Source organism: Purpureocillium takamizusanense, chromosome 5 (genome assembly GCF_022605165.1).
Source record: "Purpureocillium takamizusanense chromosome 5, complete sequence".
NCBI classification, from domain to species: domain Eukaryota; kingdom Fungi; phylum Ascomycota; class Sordariomycetes; order Hypocreales; family Ophiocordycipitaceae; genus Purpureocillium; species Purpureocillium takamizusanense.
The window spans coordinates 2,085,093-2,112,356 of NC_063072.1; the positions used below are offsets into that span (position 1 = coordinate 2,085,093).

The 27,264-nt window shown below is 58.3% G+C and overlaps 10 protein-coding genes across 10 annotated transcripts; 6 read left to right on the plus strand and 4 right to left on the minus strand.

Annotated features, from left to right (window-relative positions):
• The first annotated feature begins 769 nt into the window (after positions 1–769).
• On the plus strand, positions 770–5,361 carry HUL4 (HECT-type E3 ubiquitin transferase). The gene is made up of 3 exons (XM_047987574.1): positions 770–2,012; positions 2,068–4,137; positions 4,193–5,361. The coding sequence occupies exons 1-3, from the start codon at positions 1,424–1,426 to the stop codon at positions 5,113–5,115; spliced, it is 3,582 nt and encodes a 1,193-aa protein (XP_047843560.1). The 5' UTR covers positions 770–1,423; the 3' UTR covers positions 5,116–5,361.
• On the minus strand, positions 5,168–6,356 carry JDV02_006206 (uncharacterized protein). Its single transcript, XM_047987575.1, has 3 exons — positions 6,267–6,356; positions 6,040–6,210; positions 5,168–5,962 (listed from the first exon to the last, which is right to left on the minus strand). Exons 2-3 carry the CDS (start codon positions 6,201–6,203, stop codon positions 5,473–5,475), a joined length of 654 nt encoding a protein of 217 aa, XP_047843561.1. The 5' UTR covers positions 6,204–6,210; positions 6,267–6,356; the 3' UTR covers positions 5,168–5,472.
• Positions 6,357–6,562: 206 nt separating this feature from the next.
• GEP3 (Mitochondrial ribosome small subunit biogenesis protein) lies at positions 6,563–9,054 on the plus strand. The gene is made up of 2 exons (XM_047987576.1): positions 6,563–7,098; positions 7,163–9,054. The coding sequence occupies exons 1-2, from the start codon at positions 6,585–6,587 to the stop codon at positions 8,851–8,853; spliced, it is 2,205 nt and encodes a 734-aa protein (XP_047843562.1). The 5' UTR covers positions 6,563–6,584; the 3' UTR covers positions 8,854–9,054.
• A 180-nt stretch (positions 9,055–9,234) lies between these two features.
• YPI1 (Type 1 phosphatases regulator ypi1) lies at positions 9,235–10,336 on the plus strand. The gene is made up of 2 exons (XM_047987577.1): positions 9,235–9,732; positions 9,845–10,336. Exons 1-2 carry the CDS (start codon positions 9,525–9,527, stop codon positions 10,129–10,131), a joined length of 495 nt encoding a protein of 164 aa, XP_047843563.1. The 5' UTR covers positions 9,235–9,524; the 3' UTR covers positions 10,132–10,336.
• Positions 10,276–11,178, minus strand: JDV02_006209 (uncharacterized protein). Its single transcript, XM_047987578.1, has one exon. It carries the CDS (start codon positions 11,067–11,069, stop codon positions 10,416–10,418), a length of 654 nt encoding a protein of 217 aa, XP_047843564.1. The 5' UTR covers positions 11,070–11,178; the 3' UTR covers positions 10,276–10,415.
• A 510-nt stretch (positions 11,179–11,688) lies between these two features.
• On the plus strand, positions 11,689–13,355 carry SEC17 (vesicular-fusion protein S17). The gene is made up of 4 exons (XM_047987579.1): positions 11,689–11,885; positions 11,984–12,107; positions 12,200–12,506; positions 12,579–13,355. Exons 1-4 carry the CDS (start codon positions 11,853–11,855, stop codon positions 12,991–12,993), a joined length of 879 nt encoding a protein of 292 aa, XP_047843565.1. The 5' UTR covers positions 11,689–11,852; the 3' UTR covers positions 12,994–13,355.
• A 187-nt stretch (positions 13,356–13,542) lies between these two features.
• On the plus strand, positions 13,543–16,402 carry SYR1_3 (Arginine--tRNA ligase). Its single transcript, XM_047987580.1, has 10 exons — positions 13,543–14,171; positions 14,228–15,072; positions 15,123–15,237; positions 15,288–15,375; positions 15,442–15,461; positions 15,544–15,656; positions 15,710–15,739; positions 15,793–15,853; positions 15,907–16,097; positions 16,159–16,402. Exons 1-10 carry the CDS (start codon positions 13,698–13,700, stop codon positions 16,325–16,327), a joined length of 2,106 nt encoding a protein of 701 aa, XP_047843566.1. The 5' UTR covers positions 13,543–13,697; the 3' UTR covers positions 16,328–16,402.
• A 229-nt stretch (positions 16,403–16,631) lies between these two features.
• On the minus strand, positions 16,632–19,588 carry JDV02_006212 (Glucan 1,4-alpha-glucosidase; the record flags this gene model as incomplete). Its single annotated transcript, XM_047987581.1, has 5 exons — positions 18,478–19,588; positions 18,244–18,391; positions 18,077–18,150; positions 17,863–17,994; positions 16,632–17,746 (listed from the first exon to the last, which is right to left on the minus strand). The coding sequence occupies exons 1-5, from the start codon at positions 19,175–19,177 to the stop codon at positions 16,632–16,634; spliced, it is 2,169 nt and encodes a 722-aa protein (XP_047843567.1). The 5' UTR covers positions 19,178–19,588.
• A 1,536-nt stretch (positions 19,589–21,124) lies between these two features.
• JDV02_006213 (uncharacterized protein) lies at positions 21,125–23,922 on the plus strand. Its single transcript, XM_047987582.1, has 3 exons — positions 21,125–22,019; positions 22,080–23,386; positions 23,482–23,922. The coding sequence occupies exons 1-2, from the start codon at positions 21,200–21,202 to the stop codon at positions 23,231–23,233; spliced, it is 1,974 nt and encodes a 657-aa protein (XP_047843568.1). The 5' UTR covers positions 21,125–21,199; the 3' UTR covers positions 23,234–23,386; positions 23,482–23,922.
• Positions 23,856–26,953, minus strand: JDV02_006214 (uncharacterized protein). The gene is made up of 3 exons (XM_047987583.1): positions 26,037–26,953; positions 24,972–25,934; positions 23,856–24,834 (listed from the first exon to the last, which is right to left on the minus strand). The coding sequence occupies exons 1-3, from the start codon at positions 26,770–26,772 to the stop codon at positions 24,005–24,007; spliced, it is 2,529 nt and encodes an 842-aa protein (XP_047843569.1). The 5' UTR covers positions 26,773–26,953; the 3' UTR covers positions 23,856–24,004.
• Between the last annotated feature and the right edge of the window lie 311 nt (positions 26,954–27,264).

The window sequence follows — 27,264 nt, forward strand, 5'->3', positions numbered from 1 at the left end:
CTACCTGGCACGTCTCTAGCAATGCAAAAAGAGAGCCGACCGAAATACAATTGGACGGCGGATATAAATTCCTTTCAATGAGGCTTGCACGGCCGACCATGACGCATGTGGCCGGTGAATGGCGCAGGGCGGTTGTGGGCGTCGTTGATACGTTGTCGGGTAGGCTGATCAAGACTTGGCGATGGATAGTTGCGTCGGGTACTACCTCAGTAGACATGGAGTAGTAGACCTTGGTGTCAGTGCCCCGCACGACGCCCCTCCACTGCTTCGTCCAAAAACCAAACCAAAGTTCCTAACGTACTACCAGATACCTATAGGTAAGCTACAGGTAGTAGAGGTTCCGATAAGGTACAGTATGTCCTGGTAGGTGGGCTTTACTTTTGCCCTAGGGCTTCGCGCCAAGGCGTCTGCAAAGTACTATCTCCCCAAGCAATAGATCCTCTGAGCCCATGCATCTCCACTGATGAGTTGCGCTGGGGAGTCCGGTCGAATTTTGGTTGGGCCCCGTCTGGTGGGCTCCCTGTCTGTCTGTGAACGTCAGTGTCAGTGCCGGCGGGAGTGGGTCAGGGCGGCATGCAGCCAGCTTGCTGTCTCTACCTTACGAAGTACCTTTCTCTTCCATTTCCTGAAGTGGGCTAGGGAAGCCTGGAGGGGGGACGATACCAGCAATTTATCAGGGACAGGTGCAGGGGTGTTGGGGGGAAATAATCCGCTTGATGGGCTTCCCTTCCCTGCCTGCTCTCGCTCGCGTGTCAGGAGACCTTGTTACCTATAATTGGAACCCACTTATTACGCACTCAGCGACGCGGATCGCGAAGTGCAAGCATTGCGACGACAGCACGACACGACGTTCTCCCAGTGCGCCGGTCGTGCAACTGCCGTCCACCAGGGGCCGTGCGGTCGCAATACTATCGTTACAGGCTCTCTCAGGCGGTCTGCCTAGTTGACGCCTCACCTCATTCGTACAGCCCGCAGCGGACAGCTAGCCGAACAGCGCAGCGCAGCCGCATTTTCAGCCCCAGCCGGAGCTGCAACTACTCTCCGAATTCCGCCTTTTTTGCGAACGAGTCTGTCTTGGCTTGACACGTCTTTCTCTCTCGAGGCCCAGCTGTTGCCTGCTTGCCTCATGTTTTGCGCCCTCTCCGTCCCTTCCCTGCTGCATAACACGTACTCCCAAGCTCGGGGCACCGCCGGAGCGGCCTCGCCTTGCCTTGGCGATTGCGCACCCTCCACACACTGGCTGTGCGATTGGAAGTACCTACTAACTTACAAGTTCCACGTCTTCCCTTTTCCACTCCATGCCACGGTCCTCGCCATCAGTCGCCCTTTCCCGCACCTCGCGCCCCAATGACGCTCGCTTCCAAGGTGGTGTCATCAGTCACAGCAGGAGCGCCTCGCGTCTGGCCCATCGTCGGCGGCGGGAATGGCTTCTCGAAACATGACCGGGAACAACCCTCGCAGCGGGTCGCGACGGCCGCCAAAGCACGACCTGGTCGCCCGTATCCACAATAGCGCTCTCCAGACGCCCACGGCCCTCGCCGGCCACTTCGATGTCTCTAGCTCCAACACCAATCCCGCCGACTCGTCGAGCTCTTCCGAATCCGACGCCCACACGCCCCGGCAGCGCAGCTCTCGCCCGCAGCACGCACGCTCTATGAGCAACCCGTTTCCTTCGCTCTTCAGCAGCACCAGGAAACGGACGCAGGATCACACGAGCCGCCCCGCACCCGACTTGCACCTTGTTGACGGCGATGACGTGGGCGTCATGGTTGGCGCCAACACCGGGAAGCCCAGGCCTGGCGCTTCCGCTGCGACCACCAAGGACTTCGCCACGGGCAACTGCATGACTTGCGCGTCGCTCGTCAAGTGGCCCAAGGATCTCAAGGTCTTCAAGTGCACCATCTGCTCCACTATCAACGACCTCGTCCCCGCCCAGGGCGACACACGCAGGAACGCATCGGCCGGCAGGGCTCGCGGCACTGGCAACGAGCTTCCTGGCACGCATCAACGAGGTAGCGTGTCCCGTTGTGATCCATTTGCCGCCGTGTCTGACATATTCCGCTCTAGGGGCTCCTATATCCCTACAGCACTCCAAGCGCCTGGTGCAGCAGTGCATCCGCTCGTATCTCGCCAGGAAGCTGTGCCCGAGGTCACGATCAAACTCGGACACTGGCTCGGTGAAGCGACCCAGTTCCCCGTCCCACGGCCCCCAACTGCTACCGGGTGATGCGGCAAGAGGCTACGAGAAGTACCAGCAGGATGGTCATGGGCCGCGCACGAGCAATAGCCAGCCACTGTCCGAAGCCAAGTACGTTTTCGACGAAGAGCCGACCTTGCGACCCAACCCTCTGCGCCAGAACAATGCCATGCCTCGGTCCTATTCCTCATCCTACCCGGAAAGACCTACACTGGCAGTACCATCGGTGGAGCCGAGCAGTGGTCGAAGCGGGCCGTCGACATCTCGAAACGAGAACCCGAAGCGCATATTCAAGCCCCTCGAGGACTACATCGTGTCTTGCTTCGGCTCCTTTGACTGCATCAACTCGTCCTTCTTGAACCAGTCCATTCGTCAAGCTGGGCGAGCCGGAGGCGACCACTTGATCCGAAGGAAGCCTGTTCCTCGTGAAACGCAATCCGCCCACAAGCCTCTTCCTGAGCTCCCACGTGACGCATCGTCACATCCAGACAATATGGTTGAGGGGCTAGACCCGAAGATGCTTCTTCTAGGCGACTTCGCGGAAAATGGTACCTGGTGGACCGGTGGTCAGCATGGCGGGAGTGCGGCCAGCGCCCCATCTGCGGGCAGGACAGAGCAGGTTGCAAAGGCGATCACCTCAGCCAAGTCTCCACATATGAATTGGCAGGAGCTAGAGGACTGGTATTCTTCCATCATTAACGCGGCTCAGGGCTGGTTTGCGATCTATGAAAGCATCTCCCAGGATCCCAACTTCCAAAATCCCGCCGAGCTGGGCCTCGAGGCACTGGAGCGCGACTTACTTGAAGCGCAGGCACATGTTCAGCGAGTCTTGCTTAAGGCTTCGGAGCTACTCCTCAAAAGACCTGGTCGGCCCATATCAGACCCCAGCAATCTTCGCTTTCTCCTGACACTCATGGAGAACCCGCTGCTGTACTCTGACGACCGGGTCTTTGAAGGCATTCTTCAGCAGGATAGAAACCTGGATTTCGCGCCTGTTCCAGCTTCGCAAAAGTCTTCAGGCCCCAAGAACGGCGTGCTATCTGGCCATCACTCCGGCATCATCAAGAGGATCATTGGCCTTTTGTCCAACTCGTCAGCAAACTGCCACAACCAGCTCATAGTCTGGTTCGCCAAGTATCCTCAGATGCGCTTTATTCGCACTAAGGACTTCGTGTCCGGCTTCCTGACATATCGCATGCTTCGCCAGGGACATAGGACCCATCGCACCGAGGTAGACATCACAGCTGGACTAATACCTGAGATGCAAGCCGGTAGGTCTGCTGGGGCCTATCTCTACGACGAAATTGGATCCGGCTCGAAGAAGCAGAAAGACACGGACAAGGTAACTGCCTACTCGGATGACTGGCAGGTCAAGGCTGCATCTCGTGTTCTCGCTCTGCTCTTCGCAGCCAACAATCTTCCCGGCATGAGACACGGAGACGAGGTGGTGACAAGCGGTGGGGACGTCCAGATTTCCGCAGTGCGCGATGGGGTGCGTGCTAGCGGACAGATCCTTCCGACGAGCGACTTTTACAATCTCATGATCGACAATGCCGATCTGGTCAAGGATTTCGAGGCATGGGAAGCAAAGAGGGCAAAGTTCTGTTTCTGCCAGTACCCGTTTTTGCTCAGCATCTGGGCCAAAACGAGGATCCTCGAGTACGATGCTCGACGTCAGATGCAGAACAAGGCGCGCGACGCCTTCTTCGACAGCATCATGACCCGCAAGAACGTGAAACAGTACCTGACGCTAGACGTTCGCCGGGACTGCCTAGTGGATGACAGCTTGCAGGCTGTGAGCGAAGTCATTGGAAGTGGCAGCGAAGACATCAAGAAGGCCCTCCGAATTACGTTTGCGGGTGAGGAGGGCATCGACGGCGGCGGACTGCGGAAGGAGTGGTTCTTGCTTCTTGTGCGCGAGGTGTTCAACCCCGATCACGGTTCGTGCGGGCGCCATGTACACTTTCCCGTGAAGCACACTAACGTTGTTGACAGGCATGTTTCTCTACGACGAGGATTCTCAGTATTGCTATTTCAATCCGTCCTCCTTTGAAACCTCGGATCAGTTCTTCCTTGTGGGCGTCGTCATGGGCTTGGCCATATACAATTCAACCATCCTGGATGTCGCACTACCGCCGTTTGCGTTTCGCAAGCTATTAGCCGCGGCCCCGGCCCATGGCCAGGGTACTTCGGCACACCCGAAACCGTCTATGAAGTATACGCTAGAGGATTTGGCAGAGTACAAGCCGCGTCTTGCGAAAGGACTGAGGCAGCTGCTTGATTATGATGGAGATGTTGAGGAGACGTTTGCTTTGGATTTCGTGCTCGATATGGACAGATACGGGACAACGGTGCAGGTGCCGCTCTGCCATGGCGGAGAGCGTAAGCCGGTAACGAACGGCAACCGACGAGAGTACGTCGACCTCTATGTCCGCCACATGCTGGATGGGTCTGTTTCGCGGCAGTTTGAGCCCTTCAAAAGAGGCTTCTATACAGTATGCGGCGGGAATGCATTCTCGCTTTTCCGACCCGAGGAGATTGAGCTCCTTGTGCGAGGCTCGGACGAAGCCCTCGATATTTCCTCCCTGCGAGCGGTTGCCGAATATGACAACTGGGGTACGCGGCAGCCGGACGGCAAGGAACCCGTTGTCAGCTGGTTCTGGCAAAGTTTCCAGGACGCTACCCCGGTAGATCAACGCAAACTGCTTCTCTTCATCACCGGCAGCGACCGGATACCTGCCATGGGTGCGGCCATGCTGCCTATCAAGATATCGTGCTTGGGCGACGATTGCGGGCGTTATCCGATAGCCAGGACCTGCTTCAATATGTTGTCGCTTTGGCGATACCAGTCCAAGGAGCGATTGGAGGCCATGCTATGGCGCGCTGTGCGAGAAAGCGAGGGATTCGGTCTCAAATGAGGCGACGCTCTGCTGACGACTTTACGAACCGTATGGCTGAATGATGTGTGTGGGATACGAAATTGTTACAGCCAACATTTGCCACTGAGCATTCGCGGCATGGTAGGACATGGATGCCACAAAATAGCATGGGACGGCGCAGATACATGGGGGTTTTGGATTATCGGGTCTTCCTGTCCCGTCTCTCTCTTTTTTTTTGTATGGCTGGCATAAGATAGAGGCCTCAGTGGTCACACATACACCCGAAGGTGCATGGTATATTTCAGTCGTGAAGCTCAATGTAGCTGTTGGTGATACTCCGTACATTTCTCCCACGTTGATGTGTAGACAGGGATATGATGCATGGCGTTGATCGCCTCATGACGCCTCTCGTTCGGCCATACCTCCCGCAGCTCGGGCCCGCTTGAGCATGTCCTCTTCCTTCTTCCGCTCGGCCCGCAACTGCCGTACACGCTCACGGTCAACGCCAGCCTGCTTCTTGAACGCCTTTAGGGATTGCATCTCGGCAATTTCCTCGGTTGTAGGTTGCAGAGCCTTCGCACGAGTCTCGGCGGCGAAGAAATCGAATATTTGGCTTGAGTGCTTATTCTTCATGTCGATGTGGACAACGCGCTCGTCTGAGGCAGGAGGTTGCGCCTTGGAGAGGTTGTTGATGGAGGAACCTGGCTGCGTGTGGGCCTTGGCGGCCGGGAGGTCTGCGGAAGGTGAATCTGCGCTGGGGCTGGTGGTTTTGCGGAGGTAGATGGTCATGGTCGGAGGGGAGGAGTTTTGATCGTGGCGGTTGACAATCATGGGGATTGCCGGGTTGTGATACTTCAGCCGGGGCAGGTATTCGCGCCAGAACTTTCTGAAGAAGCACGTTTCGGTGAGCAACGAAGCCTATACTTGCCCCCTCCCCCACCCAAAAAAAGACATGGAACGTACCTGGCTCCCATGTGGCCTCCATTAAGCTTGGTAGCAAAGTCCATGTGTATCCTAGTTACCTCCGGGGGGATAATGGCAGCGCCGGGGCCGCATTTTATGGTGATGAGCTGCGCGATTGTGTGAGGAAGAGCTTTGATGTCAGGCATGGGGTGGGCAGGACGCATTTACCCTCTGTTAATCGAGTTAGCAGCGCGCACGAGTGAGGCTCGAAGAGGGCCCAGGCGTACCTGTCTGAGAAGATTGAGGCGCGATCCTAATGTCCTCATCTTTGCGACGGGGCCGACGGTGGGCGTGTCGATTACGGCAGAGCGTTTTCCCTTGCGAAGCTCCGCGATGTCGTCGCTAGAATGGCACTCCGTCTAGAAAATCGACGGACCCCTGCCGGGATCCGGACCGGCTAATCATCCGGGCGTGTGAGTCGGCCACTGGAGTGGAGCCGACAGTGACGCCGCCAGGGACGCCTGCAGGGTCCGCTGGGAATTTTTTTTGGGAGAAGCCGTTGTCGCGACATCGTTTTGCCAACCACGACCACCGCAGCAGCGACCATGCATCGAGCAGCCGCTGCGCGATGGCTCAATCGGGCCTTGCGCATTGGGGACACGGGTTCGTTCACACGGCTGCCCGTATATTTGTGCCCTGCGCTTCGGTTTCCCGACTGCGGCGCCCTGTCACGCGAGCGGCGCGCGCCGCCGTATAAGTCGGCCGCGACGCAATGCCGCATGAACCACACCGAAGTCATTGCAAGCGAGCATGTCAGCGCGACACCGCCGACAGAGACGCCGACGCTCCCGGCTCGAAAACTGCCGGTGACGTGCAGCGGCTGTGGAGCCTTCACCCAGACCGACGATCCGCAGCAATTTGGGTACTACAACCCGGACAGCAAGAGGGTGCGGACCTGGCTGAGGCCGAAGGTATCCGACAGAAGGGTGGAGGAGGCCGAGGAGGACAAGATTGTGGACGAGGCGCTCAAGAACGTGGACAGCAAGCTGCTCGAGGAGCTTGGACTGAACACTACTGCCATGGTCTCTGGCGAGGCGGCGCAGGAGGTCGCTGCAGCCGGTATGCTTGGCCCTCACCTCACACGTATATGACGTGGCAGAAATGTTACTGACACAGAAGCCAGCTCTGACGTCTGCCCAGCCTCCGGTGTGCGACAGATGCCACAATCTCATTCATCACAGTACGACCAGCGACACGGCGAAGCTCACCATGTACCATCCCACCGTCGAGTCCCTGCGCGAAACGATCGAGGAGTCGCCGCACAAGTACAATCACATATATCATGTCATTGACGCCGCCGACTTTCCCATGTCTCTGATACCGCGGCTCAATGTGCTCCTGGGAGACATACCGTTGAGGTCGCGCAACCGCCGCTCCAGGTCGGACAAGTACCAGCATGACCGCAAGACGGAGATGAGCTTCATCGTGACGAGAGGCGACTTGCTCGCGCCCACCAAAGAGATGGTGGACGGCCTGATGCCGTACCTGAGGGAGGTCCTGAGAGAAGCGCTGGGGCGGCTTGGCCAGAGAGTGCGGCTCGGTAATACCAAGTGCGTGAGCGCGAAGAGGAGCTGGTGGACCAAGACGGTCAAGGAGGACATTTGGAAGCGGGGTGGTGCCGGCTGGATGGTTGGGAAAGTCAACGTCGGCAAGAGCCAGCTCTTTGAGGCCGTCTATCCAAAAGGTCGGGTGACGGAGGCTCAGCAAGGCAACTCTGCGGCCGGCGCGACACGCTCGGGAGACACTACCAGTGGCGGACCTGTGGCTGACGAGGTTACCCGACCAGACGAGGTGTGGGCGGACTTGAACGTTGGCGAGCTTCTCCCGCCCGCCCAGCCGGCACAAAACTATCCCGCGATGCCGGTAGTGTCGTCATTACCGGGGACTACGGCGTCACCCATCAGAGTCCCCTTTGGCAACGGCAAGGGGGAGCTCATTGATCTGCCGGGCCTGGCACGGAGCGACCTTGAGCTCTTTGTCAAAGAGGAGCATAGGCAATCACTCATCATGAAGAACCGGATCGTGCCCGAGCAAATCTCAGTCAAGTCGGGAAAGTCGCTTATCCTTGGAGGGGGCCTCATACGCATCACGCCAAGCACGCCCGACATGATCTTTCTCATGTATAACTTCACGCCTATCAAGGAGCACCTGACGAGCACGGAAAAAGCGGTCGAATTTCAGAAGCAGACGAGGCAGTCCATTGGCGTGGAGACTATTGCTCTGCCAGAGGCCGCTGAGAGGACCAAACTTGCCGGCAAGTTTCGGCTGTGTCACGATGTGACCAAGAAGCGTGCGGGACCCCTGACTCGCAAGAGTGCGGTTGGCCTGCAGGTTGACCGATTGCCTTTCCGCGTGCTCTCGACGGATATCCTGATTGAGGGTGTTGGATACGTTGAGATAGTGGCGCAGGTCCGGACCCGTGACTTTGAGCGGTGGTCCGCCATGCAGGATGCGGTCGATAGGCACGCGCAAAAAGGCGAGGAGGCACGGGGGGAATCAGAAGATGGCAGCCCGGCGGCATCAGATGACCCGTTCGCGGAGTTGACGAGGGATAGACGAGACGATTCGGGAGGGGAGCCGGTCCGCGCAACAGCTCGCCCACGACCACCTAAGCCGGACTGGCCGTCGGTGGACGTGTACACACCTGAGGGCCGATTCGTCGGCTCGCGTGTGCCGATTCACGGGTGGTTGAACAACAAGCCGCGCGTGCTGCCCAAGCACAAGAAGAGCCGGCCGAGGCGCAGCATGAAGGGTGAGAAGAAGAAGGAGAAGAAGGAGAGGCGAGGCGCAGCTGGCATGGGCGCGACGGAATGACCGTGTGAGACCCGTGTCCGTTTCATCGTTGACGTTGAAGACGCTTAGATACTGTATAACTACCTACCTGTACGGACGTTACTACCTTGTAGCTTAGGCAACATGCCCCTCTTGTGTGTCTGCGTATTCTTGGCGGCGACCAGGTGATGCCGGCACGGATTGACAGTTTGCTCCAGATTCACCTCGATTATATTTCTTTGACAGATTCGGAAACCCAACATGTGACGTCGTCAGTAGTTGGTGCTGCTGGAGGGGCGTTATGGCGGGCTTCTGCTAGCGCTATGCACCTAATCAGGTTGTGGTGGCGTCGAGCCTAAAAAGGGATCGCGGGGCCTTTGATCGATCACTGTCCACGACCTGACATGACGCGAACCTTTTCAACCTTAAACCAGACATTCTCCTTCCTTCCCTTTCTCATTGGGCGCCCGACACAACGCGCACCGTCACAGCTAGACTCCAGAGCAGACGTGTAATCCATTTCGAGGATTATAAAAGAAGGAGCAGTTCCGCCTGTCACTGCAGTGTCGTTCCTTTCCTCTTGGACCCTAATTACCTACAACCCGATTGCCACCATAGAAATCTCCCCACCAGCGATCTTTGACACCTCGCACGCGACTCCCGCAAAATACCTTCTTCTGCCGCGGCGACGATAAAGACGACAAAGGGCGATCATGGGCGATCGTACACAGCGGCGGGACAACACGCCGACCACGTCGCAGACGATGACGACGTCGACCCAGGCTAGCACGGACTCGGACTCGCGCACCGAGTCGCCGCGGATCCTGCGCCTGCGCGGCGGCCACACCTCGAGCGCCCGCTCGGTGCAGTGGGCCGAGGACGTGGTGGACAACGAAGGGCTCGGGCGGAAGAGCTCCAAAGGTGCGTGTTGCATGAAGGCAACTCCTCCCCGACGGCGACGTCTGCGTCCCCGCCGGCCGCCGCCGCCGCCCGATCGACGTACTGAGCTGACCGCTTGTGATTCTGCCTCCAGTGTGCTGCATATACCATAAACCAAAGGCCGTGGGCGAATCGAGCGACGAGTCCTCATCGGACGACTCGTCGTCCTCTTCAGACTCCGACTCCGACTCCGGCGCGGATGGCAAGAAGCGCAGCGGCGACGCCAAGAAGACGCCTGCGTGCGGGCACTCACACAGGCACGGCCGGCACCGGCGGAGGGACCAGGGCGATAAGCAGAAGCGACCGCCGAGCCCGAACGCCTACGAAAAGGTGCCCAAGTATAAGCCGAAGGAGGACCAGGCTCCGGCCTCGAAGGCCTAGTGTCGGATGTGCGGGAGTGGTCTGAGAGACGATAAGAGACTTGAAGACCGAGAGGTCGTGATATCCAGAACAGGGGCGTAACGGATACTACAAAGGAAGAAGCGCATACGTTGTCGTCACTAGCATTTCAGGCGTTCGTTGCATGGAGTATTCAGCGCGAAATATATTGCTTATGGGCCATGCATGCAGGAAAAGAATCCTATGCTTGAGGATGCCCTCCCTGAACTCATGGTCAAACATGAGGGTATCATGAGGGGCGGTATGTTGGACCTGTGCTGCTCTCTTTACGGAGCGCCGCCGTCCTTGCCCGTCCCGCTGTCCACCACAAAGTACTTGCCCGCCTTCTTCGATGCCGTAGCCAGGGCATCCCACTTCTCGGCCTCGGACTCGACCCTCTCCCTGACCCTCTTGGGCCGCCTGTAGTGCCCCACGAGCTGCTCCTTGTCCAGCGCGTCCTGGAGGTCCTTGAGGCCGATGGTCTGCTCGCGCACGCCCTCCTCGGTCTCGTCGCGGATGGCGCGCAGGGGCTCCACGCCCGCCGTGTCGACGCGCTGGACGGCGCGCACGAACTGCAGCTGGCCCTGCAGGGTGGCGATCATGGACGCCTCCTCAGCGGGGGTCTTGGGCAGGGGCAGGGCGGCGAGGCGGAGCAGGTGGTGAAGCTGCGAGGGCGTGATGGGCTCGGTGGGCTGGTCGCCGCGGAGGGTGCGAATGGACCACGTCGGCCCGCCGGAGAGGATGTCGGCGACGGAGGAGGAGGATGAGGACGGGAAGGACGATGGCGCGGACGGTGCGGATGCAGCGGAGGCTGCTGATTTGGTCGAGAGAAAGGCCGTGGACGTGGCTGCCGATGCTCGTCTGGTTGAGGTGCTGGAAGGCCGTCGCCGCTGGGTGACCAGGCGCAGGGCCTGGCGGCAGTTTCTGCACAAAGACATCATGTGTACAGATGATGCGGAGGTATGCGTATGTAGTTGCTGGTGAAGGTATCCGTCAAGTCGAACGGATCCCAATATGTGTTCCACTCGAGAGGTGGTAGTGGAAGTTACCTACTAATGAACCAGGCATGCCGTTGGAAGTGGACGGCGAGGAGGCTGGACAGGCAAAGCGGTCGACAGAATAAGCGGCACCGGTATTGCAACTTTGCGTGCGAAACGATCAAAGCGCCGCAGAAGTCTTCCATGAAAATTACGATAAAAGCAACAAAAAATCGCCGTCTTGCAATACGATATTAAATAAGTTCTTTAAAGGCGATCATAGCTTCCTTTTTTTATATCCTCTATAGCTATTCTGTCTATAGTAGAGAGGGCAGAGAGTGAGGAATTTCGCGGTGCCGCTTTTTCTGTCGACCGCTTGACAGGGTTCAGCGGTCACTACCAGCGAGGCCAGCCGCTGCAGAAGCTGCGAGGTCGTAAAGTACTTTCGTCCTCACCAAGTTCCCAGCTTTGTTAAAGTACCTTGGCGGGGCCAGCCAGCGGACTGACTAGGTGAAGACGGGATGCACCAGCGGCTCGGCTCCCCCTCTACCCCCACCGCTGCGCAATGGCTCAGGCATGACACGTTCAGCGTCATAGTACCAAACTAACCGCAGGTGCACCTGCCGACCCTCAACATACTCCTCCTGCAACCTCCATCGACGAAGCCACGTGTACTGGCGCTTCGCCTTCAACTCTGCTCTCCCGCTTCTCACACACGCACTTGGGAAACGCACAGCGTTCATCATCATGGCTCAGGATCCACGTGCGCTGCTGCAAAAGGTGCGACCGCCTCGGGCGTTGCCTCCGTTGCCATGCCCCTCCCCCGCCGCCGCATGCGAGGACGACTAAGCTGACCACTGTTGTGTCCCTCATCACAGGCCGAGAAGGCGCTTCAAGGCGCTGGGGGTGGCTTCAGCTTCTTCGGCGGGCGCGAAGAAAAATTTCAGAATGCCGCCGAGCTGTTTGTTCAGGCCGCCAACGCCTTCAAGATGCAGAAGCAGAGTACGTATACCTGCTGTGCCGACGTCGCGTGGGGGGGGGGGGGCGCGGACACCCGACCGAGAGCGCTTGCCGCTGACGAGACTGCAATATAGATGTCGAGGCCGGCAAAGCCTTTGAACAGGCCGCGCAAATACAGACCAACAAGCTCAACGAGCCCGACGACGCCGCCAACACCCTCGTCGACGCATTCAAGGCGTACCGCAAGGAGGACCCCCAAGCTGCGGCGCGGTGCCTCAATGTCGCCATCGACCGATACTGCTCAAAGGGCAACTTCCGCAGGGCGGCCACGCACAAGGAGAGCCTGGGCGAGCTATACGACCAAGATCTGGGCGACACCAAGAGCGCGCTTGAGGCCTACGAGGCGGCAGCAGGGTGGTACGAGGGCGATAACGCCAACGCGTGAGTTGAAGATCTTCCCGTCTGACGCGCGCAGTCAGTCGGATGTTGAAGTGCTGACGGTGGTTGTGACAGCCTTGCCAACAAGCTGTGGCTCAAGGTGGCCGACGTCGCCGCGCTCGATGGCGACTACAACAAGGCCATTGACAACTACGAAAAGGTGGCCGAGCAGTCCATCAACAACAACCTCATGAAGTACAGCGTCAAGGAGTACCTGCTCAAGGCGGGCATTTGCCATCTTGCCAGCGGAGACCTGGTGGCGGCGCAGCGCGCAATCGAGCGCTACCGCGAGCTCGACCCGGCTTTCGCGACGCAGCGCGAGCACATGCTTCTCGTGGACCTGTGCGAGGCGGTCGAAGCAAAGAGCCAAGAACAGTTTTCGGATAAGCTGTTCCAGTACGACCAAGTCAGCAAGCTGGACAAGTGGAAGACGACGATTCTCGTGCGGGTCAAGAATTCCATTGAAGAGGCTGACGACGAGTTTGCGTAAGCTGGGGAGAGGCGCAGGCAGGGTGCGGCTGCCAAGACAACATTGATACCGGGCGTTGGACGTATGATTCAAGGCTATTGCTTCAGGGATGTGACTACACTGGATGAGTTGGGACGAATGGGCGGATCATGTAGAGCAAATGGGCGGTTCCCACGCATCACATAACAAATGCCGATCAGTGCTTGGCTGTATTTTACTGATGGTGACGATGGATGCGCGGGCAGGGGCAAATTTCATGAACTGAGTCGAGCTCGAGGCAGTGATTCTATGTCCCGGGAGGAAGCGAAAGACAAGACTTGAGCAGCAGTGGGCAGCAAGGTATTATGGCTAGTCGTCGTGCTGGCGCATCGAGTTGAATTCGTAGGCGAAAGCTTGCTGGCCAGTGCCCGCTGGGGGTTAGACCGGCCCGCTGGGCGTACCAATCTTGGGTACCTAAGGTTTCAATCTGCCTTACCTCAGGCAGCGCGACGTCCTGACTTCACGCGACCAATTGGGCTTCATTACCCACTAAGAGCCAGTCGCTGCCTCCATCCGTCATCCTGCCCTTCCCTACCACAGCTAGTCGAGCACGGGTCATTGACAGTTGAGAGAGCACACGTCCCGTCACTATTCACTCTCTCGCACCGTGCCCGCCGCTCATTCAGATCGCAGCGCCAGTCGGTGCATAGGTTGTGGCCAGGGCTCATCCTTTAACGGCGTGCCCCATGCCGGCGTCGCACGCCTGCCGGCCGCTGCTCGCGCTTCCCCTTCGTTCTGCACTGGGTGCTGGCACCTTGTCCACTTATCTCGGGCGCCCCCGCCAATTTTTACCACCCCGCCAACCCTCCTCAAGGCTCTTCTTCCTCCCTCTACTACTACCCCACCATCGTCAGACTCACCGTCCGAGGACTTTTGCCAACATGGTGGCCGACGCGTCCTTTGACAATCTCGCCCGTCAGTTTGAGCACTTGCCGCTCATTGACCGGTTCGACAATTGTTACCCCGACATCAACCCCGTCGACATCTACCGCTCGCACATCACGAGCATCCTCCACGACATCACGGGCGTCGATCCCAAGATCATCTACAATGCCCTGCAATGGACCGCCACGCTGGAAAAGGGAGATTTGATGCTCGCCATCCCGGCGCTTCGCGTCAAGGGCAAGCCTGATGACTTGGGCAAGCAATGGCTGGACAAGGTTCGTTCGCTCTCGTCCGTTGTGTCGCTGACCTCGGACTGACATCCCGCCTGCAGTGGCCCGAGTCGCCTCTCGTCGAGAAGCCCGTGCAGAGCGGCCCATTCATCCCATTCTTCTTCAAGGCCGGGCCGCTTGCCAAGACAGTCATTCCCATGGCGCTGTCCCACCGAACCGACTTTGGCACCAACAACTCTGTTGGACTTCGGGACCAGAACGACGCCTCCAAGGGTCGCCAGCGCATGATCGTCGAGTTCTCGAGCCCCAACATCGCAAAGCCCTTCCACGCCGGCCACTTGCGAAGCACAATCATCGGTGGCTTCTTGGCCAACCTCTACAAGAGCGCCGGCTACGATGTTGTTGCCATCAACTACCTCGGCGACTGGGGCAAGCAGTACGGCGTCCTGGCCTTGGGCTTTGAGAAGTACGGCAACGAGGCCGAGCTCGAGCAGGACCCCATCAACCACCTGTTCCAGGTGTACGTAAAGATCAGCCGGGATGTCAAGGACGAGAAGGACCTTGCGGACAAGCTCAAGGCCGAAGGCAAGGAGGACGAAGCCAATAAGATCATCGACGAAGGCCTGGACGAGCAAGCTCGCAAGTACTTCAAGAAGATGACCCAGGGCGACGAAGAGGCCTTGGCCCTGTGGCGACGATTCCGCGACTTCAGTATCGAGCGATACAAGAAGACTTATGCCCGTCTCAACATTCACTTCGACGAGTACTCGGGCGAGAGCAAGGTGTCTGAGGACGATATGCACAAGGCTGCCGATAAAATGAAGGAGATGGGACTAGCTGAGGAGCATGACGGCGCGCTTCTCATTGACTTTGTCAAGAACATCCCTGGCAAGGAGGGCAAGCAACTCGGCAAGGCCATTCTGCGGAAGAAGGATGGCACTGCACTGTGAGTCAAGCCGCAGGTTACAATCCCCAACTCTTTCTGACTTGGCGCAGATACTTGACACGAGACATTTCCGAGCTCTTGAACCGCGAGAAGAAGTACCACTTCGACCGCATGATTTATGTCATCGCGTCGGAGCAGGACCTTCACGTCAAGCAATTCTTCAAGGTGATTAGAACGTCTTCGCAACGGCTAAGCAACGGCTGACAACTGTGTAGGTTGTTGGCATGATGGGCCATAAGGACATTGCCGACAAGTGCCAACACATCAACTTTGGCCTTGTGCTGGGCATGAGCACCAGGAAAGGTACGCCGGACTGATCCCCATACAGCGCCCGCAGCAGGGTGTAGTAGCTAACCACCCCTCACACAGGCACCGTCAAGTTCCTCGATGTAAGAGATATCTCGCATGGGCGGTTCAGCGTGCAGCGTTTTGCCTGATCCATAGTCTTATCGCTGCTGACACCATATCCAGGACATTCTCCGTGACGTCGGCGACCACATGCACGAGACCATGAGGAAGAACGAGGAGAAGTACTCACAAGTTGCTGATCCCGCAAAGACTGCTGACATTCTGGGCATCTCTTCGTAAGTCGCAGTTGGATTGTCAAACAGCTCTGATTCCGCTAATGCAACCACAGTGTCATGGTTCAAGACATGTTAGGCAAACGGTACGTTCTCCCACATAATTATGCCAGTGCAGCCGGCACTAACTGAATGGTAGAATCAACAACTACACCTTCAATCTGCAGAGGATGACTAGCTTCGAGGGCGACACTGGCCCGGTATGTCGCCCATTTGGGTACCTGCTTTTTGTTCAGCCTCTAACTGATAATAGTATCTCCAATACGCTCACGCCCGACTTTGCTCCATCACACGCAAGGCTGGACTCAGCGCGGACGACATCGCGACCGCCGATCTCTCTCATCTCACTGAGCCCATGGCGGTCAACCTCATCCGGGTCGTGTGCCAGTGGCCGGATGTCGTCTCAAACACGCTCAAGACTCTGGAACCCACCACCATCCTCACGTATGGCCTTTCTGTGTTCTGCTTACCCACATGGAGTGCTGTCACTAACATTTGTGCGTAGATATCTCTTCAAGATGACGCACATCTTGAGCACCAGCTACAGCCATCTCCGCATCGTAGGCAGCGAGCCCGAGGTCATGAAGGCCCGCATGGCCCTCTACGACTCCGCTAGGGTGGTTCTGCACAACGGCATGGTCCTGCTGGGTCTGACGCCGCTCGACCGGATGTGATGAAATTTGGTCTTTTATGATACCTCGAAAGATAGTGAAGGGTGGATGGATGACTGGAACATCACTAGACTAGACATCTGAAACATTTGATGTTTGCCTCATGACAGTGTATTCCTTCTACCTTGTCGCTGGTGTTGGCCTGCTGTCAGATAACGACAGGTCCTTGCAAGCCTAAACGTGTGTCCTCGCCTCGGAGTCTCCTAGAATCTTGACTAGAGGCTTCTCATCATCATTAAAGGGTTGTAGCATTCCTAGCTTATGAATAGGATTGGTGTCATGAGCAAGCCATCGCGGCCGGCGCACCCTAAGCCTGCCACTTGTCGGACTGGATGGCGCTCGTGGCGCAGGACTTTGGGACCGTGTAGGTGTGATTTGGATCCTTCTCCCAGGTTACCGAGCCGTCGGGATTCACGTTGATATACTTGTACTCGACGACCTGGCCGGCCGGGAGCGTCACGGATCCCTTCCACAGAGGGTTACCCGACGTGTACTCGGCAGCCTCGAGGGCCACCGCCTTGCTAGTATCCCAGTTGCCCAGGGCGCTGGTGTCGCCCACAATCTTGATTGTCTGTCCGTACTTTGTCGTCGCAAGCTCCTTGAACGTCACGGCGACCGACGTGGCTACCTGGCATGAGGACGTTGTGGTCGACGTGGAGGAAGAGGGTGGCACGCCCGTCGAGGGTGTCTGGGACGGGGGAAACGACGTGGCCGTGGCACTCGAGTAGGATCCCACGACCGACGTGGCGGAGCACGTGCCCGGAACGGACGTGGCCTTGTCATCTGCCCAAGACGGCGGCAGGACGCCGGCTCGGCGAGCGGCGGCCGTGAGGAAGGCGGCGTATGACCACGTGAGGTCGCGCGCGGACAGGGGGCCGCCGTCGTCCCGGGAGAACTGCTCGGCGAGCGACCCGTTGGCGGCGGCGTACGTGGCGACGACGTCGACGAAGCCGTCGGCGTAGGCGGACACGGCCTCGACGATGCTGGCAAAGGTGATGTCGTCGTCGGCGGAGGCGCCCCGCGCGTAGTACGTGCCCTTGGCCACCCCGGGGGGGCCCAGGTCCAGGTCCTGGAAGAAGGCGAGCGACGTGTCCGTCACGGTGACGGAGCCGGCGCTCCGCCAGACGAACACGGCGTCGTAGAGCTGCTCGGCGGCGGCGAGGGTGGTGAGGTACCACGGGTTGCCATTGTAGTAGACGTCCTCGACGTAGCGGCCCACGGCGGCGGCCTTGCCCCCCTTGCTGATGGCGTTGATCTTGTAGTGCGCCCGGAAGGAGTCGACGGTGGCCTTGTGGTTGGCGAGGGCCCTGTCGCTGCAGGGCTGGAAGGTGGCGGCGTCGCAGCCCAGCTTCGGGTCGAAGGCGTGGATGGACGCCAGGATGGTGTTGGCGTCCTTGCCGGTGCGTCCGTTGTTGACGTTGACTTTTTTTTTGTTTACATTTCGTGTGAGTGTGTTTTGCGTCCAACTCGTGTGCGGCAAGGTGTGTCTTGTTCAACGGGGTTGGGGGTGGTGGACCATCAAGGGAGAAGAAACGTACTGTTTGCCCGGGCGTAGCCGCCAGATGAGTCCCAGAAGGTCTGGAGGAAGCACAGAATCTGTGGCGCGACCGCGGCGTACGACGCGGCGGGCTGTCCGAGGGTGGCTGCTAGCTTGCTGCCATCGACGAGTGCTTGTTGCCGTGTAAGCCAAAGGGGGGGAGGGATCGTCGCAGAATGTCTGAGCGTCTTGGGAACATGGTGGGATCTACTCACCTCTGTACTGGTTGGCGACGGTGAAGAATGAGCTGCCGTTGACTTCCTCCCACAAGTCGAAGCCAGTATGGTTCCTGGGGACCCCTTTGGTCAGCGTACTGCATAACATAACGTAGTACTGAGATTAAAGAAGCAAGCGGGCGAGCGAGCAACATGTTGGGACGCACCAATACTGCGCAACGTAGTTGAGGTCGTTCTGGACGACCGGCCAGACGACCGTAGCCGCCGTGGAGGAGTAGCCGTTTTGCACGAGCCAGTTGGCGTACGTGATCATGGCGACAGCTCGCAGGGCTGGGCCGTCCCGCTGAGGCCGACCTATCGAACGGGGAGGAGGGTCAGAAATGCGTTCCCGTGTTGCTGCTGCTGCCGTTGTCCCTCTCCATGACACGGACGCAACGCACCCCATGAACCCGTAAAGGCAGTCAGGTCCGCGTTATACTTGGGCTCCCCGAGCCCTTGGCCGTCAGACAGCGGCCCCGAGGGGTCCGAGATGCCCTGGAGCTTCGCCTGGGAGGCGATGTACTCTTGGATGCGACGCTGCAGACCGGCATCGTACGCGGTGGTGAACCTGTCGACGATGGCCTTGAACACCAGGGCGCTGTCCCGGGTCCATGTGTAAAAGTCTAGTGCATGGGTAACGTCAGCTCTGGCCCGACGTCTTATCTTGGAAGGGGAGACGCGGCTCTGCTGTGCCGCAAGGTGAGAGGACATGGATGGATGGGGGGGCAGCGTTTTACAGTCGGGGTCCTGCATGCTGGGAGAGGCAATGACGGCACCAGAGGCGACCCCCCGGGCGTTGCAGCCGTCGGGCCCGATGTTGCAGAGCAGCTGCTCCAGGGCGATGGGGGTCTCCGCGGCGATGAAGGAGTCGACGGAGCGCTTCAGCAAAAGGGGCCGTCTGTTGGCGGCGCCGACGCGTCCTCCGAGGACGGTCTGGGCGGCGACGGAGCCGAAGAGCAGGGCGGCGGAGAGGAAGTGCATGATGGGCTTCACGAGAGACGCCGTGTCGTTGACGGACAGGCCGGGGAAGTCCTGGTCGAGCACCTCCATGGTGTGTCTTTTATATATAAGATTAGGAAACAGCCAGCATGCGGGGCGCATACAGCCGTGAGGAACAATGGCGGTCCAGCAGCAGCTCCCATGCAAGAGAGGCCTGCCTCGGCGACGTCTCCTGCGCGGACTTCCCCATGGGGCTCCCGTGTGAGGTTCCAACGGGCCGATATCGTGCGTTTACATGAAGCGCCGAGGAGCATGCGGGCGAGCGGGCGGGTGGGTGGGAGGCAGGGTTTGCCGGGTGAGGCTAGAAAGGTGATGCCGTCGTCCCTTGAGTGTATTCTTGGCTCGGACTCCCGTGAGTGAGGCTCACGATGGTGCGGTATGGGGGGAAGCTATCGCCAACAGAGAGGTGCTCGTAAGTAAGCTAAGGGCTAGCTATGCCGTCACTCGGCGGTATTGATGATCGACTGATGCGGCGGGCCAGGAATGCGACGGCTCCAAAATCGACAACCAGGAAAAGGGGGGGGGGGGGGGGGGAAAGACCAAAGATGGAGGGGGGCAATCTGTCCGGGGGGGTTGATGGGGAAGGAGCCGAGCCGGGCGTTCATCCCCCGCGATGACGATTTGGGATGTTCTGCGCGTTCAAGCCACGGCACATGCAGTCACCTGCATGAAGGCGCTATGCGCTTCGTACGATCTGGATGGATGAATGGATGGAATGGGCGCGGCGCCGTTGTGGGGTCGGACAGCAAACTCAACTGCCGCTCCCAAGCGCCGCCTGCTCCCCCATCATGTGTGGAGAGTCGTGTCGAGAGATCCGGGTCTGTAACCAGCACGACGCAACAAGATTACCGTGATAATAGTGACGAGAGAATGCTCGAAGACGAGGAGGAGAAGAAGAAGAAGAGGAGGAGGAAGAAGAGGTGGATTGAGACAACAAAGATGATCCGTGGCACGCGGCATGACAAAACTCGTGTGTCACAACAAGCAGCAAATACTTGGTTCGATAAACGCCGCTCCCAGATTTGGCCCTCGTGGGATGCTTCGTACCCTGTGTAACAAGGCACAGCCCGTCCTCAGCCGCCATGCCAACGGGCTTGGTGATTTCTACTAGATCAGAAAAAAGCATCTTGTCTGCCTTCCCGTTCGGCCCGTGTTGCAACATCGCTTACGGCTAAAGTCCAGGTATCGATGCATCTCCGGCGTCAACGGCCTTGCACCTAGGCCCGAACGAGCACCAGGACGACGGTGTTTACAACATTCACGTGCTGAGAGGTTCTGGACGGCCAACATCGCGTCCTCCTTCGGGGGCCGTCAAGACCTTGGTGCGCCCTCAAGCCACGAAGCCGAGGATAGTATGAGCCTCGACCCCAGACGGGCCGAACGCCAGGCACAGCCAGCTTGCGGAATTGGCAAAACGAGCAGGCCGTGCATGCCGAGTTGCTGCAGCTTCTCGCCAACCCTGTTCGCGATCGACGCTGCAAAACGCCTAGTGCTCTCGAGAGCTGTCGTTTGTCGGTCCGACGAAGCGCAGTTCAGCGCAACCCGGTCCAGCCTTCCACCGCCAATAGCTCCAACGAGCTCCTCTGCTCTCCGAACTGAAAATGTAGACAGGCAATGGTTTGCCCCAACCTCACCGACCGACGATCTCGGAAAAGGGGTTTGGAATATAGCGCCTCCAACCACCGACGGTCAAGCTCAAGCCGTCTTGCGACGACAAGCCGGACCGCCGGGGCCAGTTGTTCTGGGACCTGTCGATAGGATTGTGACCACCATAGCAAGTTGATGGCTCCATGGAGTTATCGAGCTGCAGAGCAGTCGACCCTGACATCCCGGAGGAGCAAGGGACCGCAAAGCACAGATCCGTGTTTGTATGTGAAGAAGAGAAAGGGAACAGAAATTTTGGCTGGCCGAGCTAAAAAGGGCACGCGTGCGCGGACGGCCCGGTGGGGCAGGGGCACGTGACACGGTGCCTCGTTTTACTCGTCTCTTGGCTTGAGGCTCATGTCCGCCTGGCTGGTCGTCTTATGTAATGCCGTCAACGCGTTTCGACTCGAATTCTTTCCACGCCCCGTGCTCGACGCGACCATCTCTTTCCCACGACGTGACGCAAGGACAGCCGAAGCCATGGACGCCGCGACTATCGAGGAGACGAACCGCATCCGCGTGTCGCTGGGCATGAAGCCGCTGCCAGTGCCCGGCGCCGACACTACGCAACATGACAGCAGCGACGCCTCCGACAGCGACGGCGAGCCCCCGGCGAGCACGCTGGAGACCCGGCAGGCCCAGGCGTACGACAACTACGCCAGCCACATGGAAGCTGAGGCTCTGAAAAAGAAACGGGAGGAGCGCGCGGCTGCCATTCGCAAGGCCCGCGAGAAGGCCCAGCGCTTTGCCGCCCTCGAAGGCCACGGGCTAGGCGAAGCTGAGCAGGGCAGTGAGCTCGACGCCAAATCATGGCTCATGGGCCAGAAGAAGCGCCAAAAGAAAATCGCAAAGGCTCGGCAGCTCGAGGAGGAGTTGGCGGCCGCGGAAGCTGCCGCCGCCGCCGCTGTCCAGTACACCTCCAAGGATCTTGCCGGTATCAAGGTCGCTCACGACTCCTCGGCCTTCCTCGAAGGAAACGACCAGGTCCTCACCCTCAAGGATACTACGATAGACGAGAATGAGGAAGAGGGTGATGAGCTAGAAAACGTGGATCTCCGGGACCAGGAAAAACTATCAGCTCGGTTGGACCTCAAGAAGCAGCGCCACGGCTACAATCCTAATGACGACGACGATGAGGAAAGGGGCATCCTCGCTCAGTATGATGAGGAGATTGATGGAAAAAAGACCAAAAAATTTACGTTGGATTCTGATGGCGCCATTGCCGAGCTGTCAGATATACTGGGGCAGCCGGCACCAAAGGCCAACAAGTTGCAAAGTGTCAGCCTGGACGATGTTCTTGGTGAGTTGAACCTCTGCTACCGTTCTTTGTGGCCATGCCAGCTAACATGTCTTGTCTCAGGCGACGCCCCCTTATCCTCTGACTACTTGGCACCATCAGAAATCAAGGTCAAGAAACCCAAGAAGAAAAAGTCCAAGGGCTCACGGCAACGACAACGTGATGAGGACGACTCCTTCCCTTTGGAACCGGTGGAAGCTGAAGAGAACTCTATGGACATCGACAACAAGGATGCCACGAGTGGTACCAAACGCAAAGCGACGACAGACACGTTTGTTGACGATGATGATCTTCAAGCCTCTTTAGCCCTGCAGCGGAAGTCTGCGCTGAAGAAACGCAAGAAGATGCGGCCAGAGGATCTCGCCAAACAGTTAAAGGAGCAAACAGACGAGCCATTGGACGAGAGTCAGAATGGCGGATTGGTAATCGGGCAGACCTCCGAGTTTGTCGCGGGACTCACCAAGCGTGATGAGGAGGAAGAAAAGAAGCCCGGGCGACAGAGGAAGGACGAGGCTCCAGAGAGCAGGGCTGATTGGCTAAGCCATGGTGATGATGAAGACCACCCAATGGAGGAAGCGGACAACGTCGACAGCCGTGACGGAACGGCAACGGAAAGGAGATCGGAAGCTCCCGACGACAACCCTATTGAAGAGGAGAAAGCAGTCGGAAGTGGCATGGGAGCGGCTCTGTCGCTGCTGCGGGAGCGAGGCTTAGTTCAAGAGGTAGGGGCAGACGGCACGCACGAGAGCCTTCTCCGACGCCAGGAGTTCTTGAGGAAAAAGCAAGAGCTGGAAGAGGAGCTGGATGAAAAGGCGCGGCAGCAGAGAGAGCGGGACCGATCAAGTGGCAAGTTGGACCGCATGTCGCGCGCTGACCGGGAGGAGTATGCCCGCCAGCAGAATGCCTGGCGTGATCACCAGCACTCGCGGCGCGTCGCGGAGCTCATCACGGCGACGTACAAGCCCAACGTGCAGCTCAAGTACACGGACGAGCACGGCCGCAGCCTGGACCAGAAGGAAGCGTTCAAGCACCTGAGCCACCAGTTCCACGGCAAGGGCAGCGGCAAGGGCAAGACGGAGAAGAAGCTCAAGCAGATTGACGACGAGAAGCGGCGCGAGGCTCAGAGCCTGTTTGACGCGAACCAGGGCAGCGCCATGAACGCCGCGACGGCACAGCAGCTGAAGAAGCGGAGGGAGGCGGGTGTCCGACTTGGGTAAGACGATGAAGAAGACTCCGGGTCGCGGTGCCCCAAGGTGCGCTGCCTCGACCGGACCAACCCAGAACGGACATGATTAGCAGCCAACACAAGCTTCCTCCCCGCCCGCTCTTGCGGGTTCGGAACGAACAAGAGAGACAAAAACTACCGAAAGGTGCATGATACCCTTGATTTTCTCTCTTCACCACTGCCATTCCGTTGGCCTCGTCTCTTTCGCTTGTTACTGACACGGCTCTGTGCTCTAACTAGACGCGCGACTGCGTAAGCCATGAATGAACACCCATGTACGGTGAGGGTTCTGTGTGTTTGCGTCCAAGCCATGATACCCTCACACACACACACAAGTACGCATGCACGTCGGTATCGCGCATGTCCTCGTACACTTGTTGAGACCGCGGCGGCATAAAGTTATGCCGCCGGGCTCGTTTCCCGTAGTCTGCCTGATCTTTGTGTGTTGAAGCGTGTGGAGTGAGTCTGCTGGGCCACTGTCGTGGCCATTTTCAGGCCATCTCGTGACAGGTCATTCATTGCTTTCACTGGTGAGACCTCCACCACCGAGGCGTCCCAAGTATCTTCTCATCCTACGATGAGCACCAAGCCAAGTCTTGCGAAGAGTTGGTTGTACATCTTTACTTTGTAGTCTATAAAAAGATAACCGCGCGCGCGCGCGCGCATTTTGTTTCATTCGCTATCCCAAAAACCTTTCCTAGATGTGTATACCTGTGCCCCCCCAAAACGCCACACAAAGATGTCAAGAGACATCATCTATCGTTCAGAGCGAAACCCTCGCGCCAATCCCCTTCCCCTCGTATTTCACCTCCTGTATCCAGTTCCCCACCCTCAACGTGACGTCCGCCACGGCGTCCAGCTTGAGCGAGCCTCCGAGGGCATCCTTAAGCTTCTCGAAGCCAACGCTGCTCGTGGACCACGTGACGGGCAGCCGCGGCGTCTGCGACAACCCCGGCGGGGCGTCAAAGGGCTCGTCGTGGACTATCTGGCCCACCGGCTCAGTGTGGTTGTAAAAGGCCGTCGCGTTGATGCGCTCTATGTGGACCGTGTTGTGGCGCAGGGGCGACGCGAGCGTGAAGGCCGCGGTCGATGATAAGATGTGGAACACGGCGTCGCGGATGAATCCATGGCTGTTGCCACCGCCGCCGTCGTCCCCTGGAAGCTTCACGCGAGGGGTGTTGACCGTGATGTTGATCTTGGACAACGCCTCGCCGATGATGGGCATTGTCGGGATAGTACCGCGATGCGTTCTGATCTCCAGAGTAGTGTTCTTCCCAGAGAGGTATTCTGACAACAGTCGACGGCTCACTTCCTGCCCGTGACTGCCGCTAAAGGCCTTGGGGTCCCACGTCGCGCTGACGCCTATATCTGCGTTGTCCCCAAGCTGGAAGTCAACATCCCTTGCAATCGCCTCTCCAATCATAAATCCGTGCTTCATAATATGAACGTTGATATAAGGTACTGTAGCCGTGTAAGGCGTAGGATTTGTCAAAGCAATCTTTGCTTGCAGATTTACACCTGATGTTGATGTGTTCATGATTCGTACGTCGCTGATGTGCGGATCAAGAGCCGAGACGGTGTCCCCGGGAATGTCTGCATACGCACTCATTAGCGAATCGACTCTCCGGCAGCATGTGGGACGTCCGTCAAGAAAACGCTTGGACGGACCGGAGGGAAGTCGGCATGGCCTCCACATGCAGACATACAAGACTACCAAATCGAGGACGGACGTTTTACTGGGACTTTCCCTTGCGCAGGGACGCCTTTCAGAACCAGTTTCCCGAGCACCGTCGCTACTCTGACGTCAACAGACGATTTGACATCAAGGATGATATCTTCGTCGCCAAATAGGAGCTTCTGCATCAAATCGCCGAAGATATCGCCGTCCGTGATATCGATAGGTGCGTCGGCGATGTGGGATGTGATGGTGATGATATCTTCGTCATTGCCGGAACCGGAGGCGATGCTCGAGTTTGCCTTTTGCCATTGGTCAAGGTTCAATTCGCCAAATTTCTGATCTTCATAGATGAGATCGCCGTTTGCTCTCAGACTGTCGACCTCGATGTTGATGTTCAGCTCGGCTGGGAGGCCCGCCAGGACCTGGACCGTGCCCGACACACGGGGCTTGCCGCTGGGGTCACTGGGGTCCGCAAAGGGGCTCGGCATCTTGAAGTCGACATCGGTGAGGGAGAAGTTGCGAATGAAATTACCGAAATTACGGCCCGGAAATTCGACCGGGACAGTGATGCTCTCCAGGAGCTCCCCGACCCACTCAGGGAGATCAGATTGCTCCGACGCCTTCCCACGCACAAACACTCGAGCGTCTTCTCCATGCAGGTAGTGCTTCATGAAGTTGTCCAGTGGAGAGAGCTCCGTGTCAGGGCAGGCCCGTGTCAGGGTCTCGGGCAGCTCGCGAATGACGCCTTCGGCCTCGGCCGTGACGTCTGACTTTGGCCGAATATGGATGATGCTCGTGACTGCAGACGCAACCTTGATGTTGGGCTCTGAAGGGTTGCAATTAGGGACGAGAACCTCAAAGGCCAGCGAAGGGACATCAAGGCCAATAGGATAGTCGTTGTGTGCGGTGATGGACACATTGGCACCGACGCCCATGCCACTCCCGTCGCCAAGAGGGACGTCGTGGAACACCAGGTTTTGAATCTTATACTCGGGAATAGAAGGAATTTCCTTGGCTGCGAGAGCGTTAGCCGGAGAACAGATCAGGAGGGTTTTAAACTATCTAATTGTCTTCTGTCCAAAATACAATGCTGCAAAGGTGCGATAGAGAGATTGACCTTCGAAAACCATTGTCTCCACCACGTCGTGTGTGCCCAGAGGCAAGAACCCGGACTTGAGGCTTAGCGACGCCGCCCCGTTGACCTTGAGTTGGTCAAGCTTGCCATCAAGCCACTCATTGACAATTTTGCGCATGAGTTCAGCATCACCAGGCGTGACATCGGCCACGAAATCCAGTTCGTTGTTGTGGCCGTCCACGAGATCCAGGGAGAGAGGCGGCACAATGGCTGAGCCGAGGAGAGCGTTGTCGTAGTTGGGGAGGCGCACATAGAGCCTCGTTTCCTCCGTGCCAAGATGCCTCATGATTCCCGTGGCGAGCCTGCCTATCCGGCGGGCATTGTCGTCGGTGACGCGCGCCCCATCCAGACGGAAGTTGGCTTGAATGCGGGCCCGCACGCCGTCGGCCGTCAGAGACTCGAGCGACAAGCTCGTGGGCTCTAGGACCGCAGCGGTTTCTGCGTATTGCTTTACGGCAGGCGGAACGATAAATCCAAGAACGATGATGACGATGACAGATGCTGCTAGGACCAGGATGGCGATGAGGGACGGCCACCTCCACTTGCGCTTGGTGCTGTGGTGCGCCTTGGTTGCGCTTGACGACGAGTTGCGGCGCTGGTCGTTGCTGTCGCCATCGTGCTCTGGTTCATGGTGGTTGGAGAGGAGAGGCGAGGACTCGTTCGGGGCTTGGTCGTCGTGCTCCCGCGCGAGGAGCGGCGATCGTTCAGTGTCAGACATCGTGGCGTCGTGCGGGCGTTGCCGGGTGCCAGCTCGAGCCGACTCACGACCCCGGCGTCGTCAACGAAGGGCGGTAGCAGGACGAAGCAGCGAGCAGAGTTGAGGAAAGACCAGGTCGTCTTCGAACGGGGTTAGATGGCGGAAGTATGGCGAAGGTTGGAGCGATGAAGCGGCGAGGATGACGACGACGATGCAGGTGTAAGAGGCGCCCGCAAAGGTCACGCTCCTAATGCCGCCCGAGACCCCAGCCGCTGGGCCGCTCGCTGATTCAGTGTCCCATCATCAGGCATGGTCGCCGTCGCTGGTTGGTTGACACGCGCATGGAAAGCTAGTCCTGAAAAAGACTAGCGCAGACAGCTTCGCCAGAACCCCAACATCGCTCCGATTGTCCACAGTGTGGGGTTTTGGGGGTTCAACGGGATGAAAACCTGGAAGGCAGCTCCAGTGGTAGGGGTACTGCTGCACAGCTCCCGTTTAGTGACCGCTTCAGTG

Excerpts from the sequence above, each read along its gene's own strand:
- JDV02_006209 (XM_047987578.1), bottom strand. The coding sequence starts at position 11,069 with ATGATGTCTTTGTGCAGAAACTGCCGCCAGGCCCTGCGCCTGGTCACC.
- HUL4 (XM_047987574.1), top strand. The coding sequence starts at position 1,424 with ATGGCTTCTCGAAACATGACCGGGAACAACCCTCGCAGCGGGTCGCGA. Across the intron at positions 2,013-2,067 it reads TCCTGGCACGCATCAACGAG|GGGCTCCTATATCCCTACAG; the intron begins GTAGCGTGTCCC and ends ATTCCGCTCTAG. Across the intron at positions 4,138-4,192 it reads GGTGTTCAACCCCGATCACG|GCATGTTTCTCTACGACGAG; the intron begins GTTCGTGCGGGC and ends CGTTGTTGACAG.
- JDV02_006206 (XM_047987575.1), bottom strand. The coding sequence starts at position 6,203 with ATGCGTCCTGCCCACCCCATGCCTGACATCAAAGCTCTTCCTCACACA. Across the intron at positions 5,963-6,039 it reads GGAGGCCACATGGGAGCCAG|AAAGTTCTGGCGCGAATACC; the intron begins GTACGTTCCATG and ends GTGCTTCTTCAG.
- GEP3 (XM_047987576.1), top strand. The coding sequence starts at position 6,585 with ATGCATCGAGCAGCCGCTGCGCGATGGCTCAATCGGGCCTTGCGCATT. Across the intron at positions 7,099-7,162 it reads GCAGGAGGTCGCTGCAGCCG|CTCTGACGTCTGCCCAGCCT; the intron begins GTATGCTTGGCC and ends CACAGAAGCCAG.
- YPI1 (XM_047987577.1), top strand. The coding sequence starts at position 9,525 with ATGGGCGATCGTACACAGCGGCGGGACAACACGCCGACCACGTCGCAG. Across the intron at positions 9,733-9,844 it reads CGGGCGGAAGAGCTCCAAAG|TGTGCTGCATATACCATAAA; the intron begins GTGCGTGTTGCA and ends TTCTGCCTCCAG.
- SYR1_3 (XM_047987580.1), top strand. The coding sequence starts at position 13,698 with ATGCCGGCGTCGCACGCCTGCCGGCCGCTGCTCGCGCTTCCCCTTCGT. Across the intron at positions 15,073-15,122 it reads AAGAAGGATGGCACTGCACT|ATACTTGACACGAGACATTT; the intron begins GTGAGTCAAGCC and ends GACTTGGCGCAG. Across the intron at positions 15,854-15,906 it reads TCGAGGGCGACACTGGCCCG|TATCTCCAATACGCTCACGC; the intron begins GTATGTCGCCCA and ends AACTGATAATAG.
- JDV02_006213 (XM_047987582.1), top strand. The coding sequence starts at position 21,200 with ATGGACGCCGCGACTATCGAGGAGACGAACCGCATCCGCGTGTCGCTG. Across the intron at positions 22,020-22,079 it reads CAGCCTGGACGATGTTCTTG|GCGACGCCCCCTTATCCTCT; the intron begins GTGAGTTGAACC and ends GTCTTGTCTCAG.
- JDV02_006214 (XM_047987583.1), bottom strand. The coding sequence starts at position 26,772 with ATGTCTGACACTGAACGATCGCCGCTCCTCGCGCGGGAGCACGACGAC. Across the intron at positions 25,935-26,036 it reads GGAGACAATGGTTTTCGAAG|CCAAGGAAATTCCTTCTATT; the intron begins GTCAATCTCTCT and ends ACGCTCTCGCAG. Across the intron at positions 24,835-24,971 it reads AGGGAAAGTCCCAGTAAAAC|ACATTCCCGGGGACACCGTC; the intron begins GTCCGTCCTCGA and ends GTGCGTATGCAG.
- SEC17 (XM_047987579.1), top strand. The coding sequence starts at position 11,853 with ATGGCTCAGGATCCACGTGCGCTGCTGCAAAAG. Across the intron at positions 11,886-11,983 it reads CACGTGCGCTGCTGCAAAAG|GCCGAGAAGGCGCTTCAAGG; the intron begins GTGCGACCGCCT and ends CCCTCATCACAG. Across the intron at positions 12,108-12,199 it reads CTTCAAGATGCAGAAGCAGA|ATGTCGAGGCCGGCAAAGCC; the intron begins GTACGTATACCT and ends ACTGCAATATAG.